The sequence below is a fragment of the Lolium rigidum genome, chromosome 3 (genome assembly GCF_022539505.1).
Source record: "Lolium rigidum isolate FL_2022 chromosome 3, APGP_CSIRO_Lrig_0.1, whole genome shotgun sequence".
Taxonomy (NCBI): domain Eukaryota; kingdom Viridiplantae; phylum Streptophyta; class Magnoliopsida; order Poales; family Poaceae; genus Lolium; species Lolium rigidum.
The window spans coordinates 147,126,325-147,129,450 of record NC_061510.1 but is presented as its reverse complement, the minus strand read 5'-3'; the positions used below and the strand labels follow the sequence as shown (position 1 = coordinate 147,129,450).

The 3,126-nt window shown below is 58.7% G+C and overlaps 1 protein-coding gene across 1 annotated transcript; it reads left to right on the top strand.

Moving 5' to 3' along the window:
- The first annotated feature begins 1,537 nt into the window (after positions 1–1,537).
- LOC124695636 (zinc finger A20 and AN1 domain-containing stress-associated protein 10-like) lies at positions 1,538–2,020 on the top strand. Its single transcript, XM_047228462.1, has one exon. It carries the CDS (start codon positions 1,538–1,540, stop codon positions 2,018–2,020), a length of 483 nt encoding a protein of 160 aa, XP_047084418.1.
- Positions 2,021–3,126: the final 1,106 nt, after the last annotated feature.

Genomic DNA, 3,126 nt, shown 5'->3' with positions numbered 1-3,126 from the left:
AAGGCCCAGCCCAACCTGCCCCGACGCACGAATCTCCGCGCCCCTCCTGAGGCAACCCTAGGAGCTCCCGCTCCCGCCCCAGCGGCGGCGCCGCCGCCTGCCGGAGAGAGATCTGGATCTCCCCGACGCGAACCACCGGCGGCGAGGACGGCCGCAACACCTGAGCTTGGGACTCCGACTGCACCGCGTCGCCGCCTGCCCGCCGCAGCGACGGGAAGTCCACCTCCGAAGCAAGCCACCTCGGCGAGCTCCGCCGCTCCGAATACCCCAGCTCAGGCGCCGACACCGGCGAGGCGCGACGGAGAGGACCCATCCCCGTCGGCCCCCAGGAAATCCAACGTCAGGAAATCGCCGAGGCACGCTAGCGGCGGCCGCACCCCAGCCCCGGCGTCCTCCCCGACCTCCACATCCGCAGCAAGAACCGCTGCCTCGTCCTCCCCGATCTCGCCCAAGATCTGGAAGGGGTTGTCCGTCGCGCGCCCAAGCGCCCCCCGGCGGCCGGCGGCGAGCTTCCTGCGCCCGAGAGACAAACGCGGGGAGGGAACCCTCTTCCCTCTCCGGTCGCCCGCGCGGTCGCCCCCGGAGTCGCACGGCTCCCTACGCTCCTTCAGACACATCTCGCTCACTGCTTCCCACAACTTTTCTTCTGCGGCGCCTTTGTCTTCCGCCTTCACCACGGGGCGGAGTTCCTTGACCTTGGATTCCCCACCATATTCCATCAATGACTCGGAATTTCTATTATATGAAGGAGAACACTTCAAATGGGAAACGCGCGCCACCATGATCTAGTAGTATAAATGAAAAAGTATGGTGTCCCGTGATGAACAAGAAAATGAAGAACCCAACTTTTTTGCATGTTCGAGGTAGTATAGTTGACTAGTGAGTAGTGACAGTTGCTAGCACCTTGATATTATATGAGCTACGGAAGAGAAATTGTAAATTTGGGTTAGCGAGGAGATGTTTGAGTTATGCATCATCCTAAGAACTTTGAAGATTTTGACATATTGGACCAAATAATTATCCATAATTGTATTCAGGGACGAGGAGGCTCTGTCTGAGTTTTTGTTTTTTGGACAGAAGGAGGGTGTTTGAGCTGTGATCCCTGTCCACACCCTTTTAGGATCATGGTCCTGTACAAGTTGTAATACTATGTGGTATCGGTTTGAATCCAACAGGTACCCAAGCTAGGACGTTTGCTTCTCCAAACAGGTATCGGTTTGAATCCCTGTCTGACTTTGAATCCAAACAGGTACCGGTTTGAATCCAACAGGTACCCAAGCTAGGACGTGTGCTTCTCCAGTGCTTGTCGACTGCTCTCGCTGCATCCCGTGTGAGTCGGTGTACCTGACTAGCTGGGCTGGATTCGGATTCGGATTCGGGATCACTTGGCCGAGCCTTCAAAAGGCCACGCATCTACCTGGCAACACGCACAGCAGCATCGACATCCTCTCGGGCGGAACAGAGCAGCCAAGAACCCTAGCACCTAAGGAGAGAACGCTCGTGCAGCGAGATCTCTTCCACCTCGAGCGAGCGAGCAATGGCGGAGACGCAGCAGGCGGGCGGTGCTCCGGCTTCGGACGGCCGCGCGACGGTCCTGTGCGCGAACGACTGCGGCTTCTTCGGCAGCGCGGCGACCGGCAACCTCTGCTCCAAGTGCTTCAAGGAGCAGCAGCAGATCGGCGTCGCTGCCGTCCGTGGCGCGCCCCCCGTGGACAGCGTCGTTACCGGCTTCGCGTCGCTGCGGATCAAGGAGACAGGTGGACGATGTGCTGCTGCTGCCGCCGCCGGAGTCGGGCGCGACAAGGAGGTGGTGCCGGCGACCGTTACGAAGAGCCGGTGCGAGGCGTGCCGGAAGAAGGTGGGGCTGCTCGGGTTCGCCTGCCGCTGCGGCGGCACCTACTGCGGCATGCATCGTCACGCCGGCGCTCACGCCTGCGAGTTCGACTACAAGGCTGCCGGCCGCGAGCAGATCGCGCGTCAGAATCCCCTCGTTGTACCATCCAAGCTCGACAGGATTTGACTTCAGAGATCGTTTCGATGAGTGGAGATAGTAGCGTAGCTTAGCCTTTTGATTATGTTTTTTTGTTGTTAAAACATTCACATGTACATATAAACACTCTCGAGGTATACGTATATAAATAATTTGTAGTAGGTACCTCTCTGTCGGGGGAAGACCCCGGATATGGCAAAAAGACTGAGAATAGTTGGGTCAAAGCCGGCTGGCCCGCGGCAAAGGCTGGCTGAGGAGCAGCCGGCTGGAGCCATGGCCGGCCGCCTTGTGGGCCGACTAATTTCAGGTCTACGCTGGTCTAGTCATGGCCGGCAGCGCTATGGCTGGGCTGGCTTCTACATGTCATTTCCGGCTGGGTTTAGTTCTCCCCTGACCGGCTCGAGGCTGGTGATCCTTGCAGGAGAAGGCTCCGGAAAGGTCATCCGGGTGCAAAACTCCAATAAAAGACATCAAATCCCACAAATCGGGGGCCACTGTAGAGCAACAGTAGCCCGCCTCTGGACAGGCCATCATGGCCCGACTTCCCCGAGCGCCGCAGGCTACGGGCGGCGGAGCTACTGGCTGCAGGCTACGGTCGTGGCCTAGATTCGGTTACGTCTCGCCACCCTTGGCACGTCTTGTCCCCGTCAGGCGCGACAGAAAGGACAAGACAGTCGGGCGACACGGCGCCTCGGGAAGGCGCGAAGGAGCCGGAGCCGGCAGAGCCGGCACCATAGGCTGTAGGGACTTCTTTGTAACATTCCAGGCTCTATATAAGCCGGATTACCACCCCTTGTACATGGACGATCGATCCAACCCTCATTTCATACTCAGAACCGCTCGGGAGAGAGGCCTTCTTCTACCTCCATCCCTCTCTCAAACCGGATACAGCTCCAGGAGCACCATTGTATTATCTCACTCATCATATACACTCTAGAGACGGAGTAGAGGTGCTACCTCCATACGAGGGCCCCGAACCAGGGTACGTCGCTGTGTCGCTCGTGCTCATACCCGCATCCGGAAACCGCCGTGGGCCATTGGCCGGAACCATCGACTTTAGCCATCCCATGGCATATGCCGTGACGATACCACGACATTTGGCGATCACCATGGGGCCATCAGCGTCCGCGGCCGGT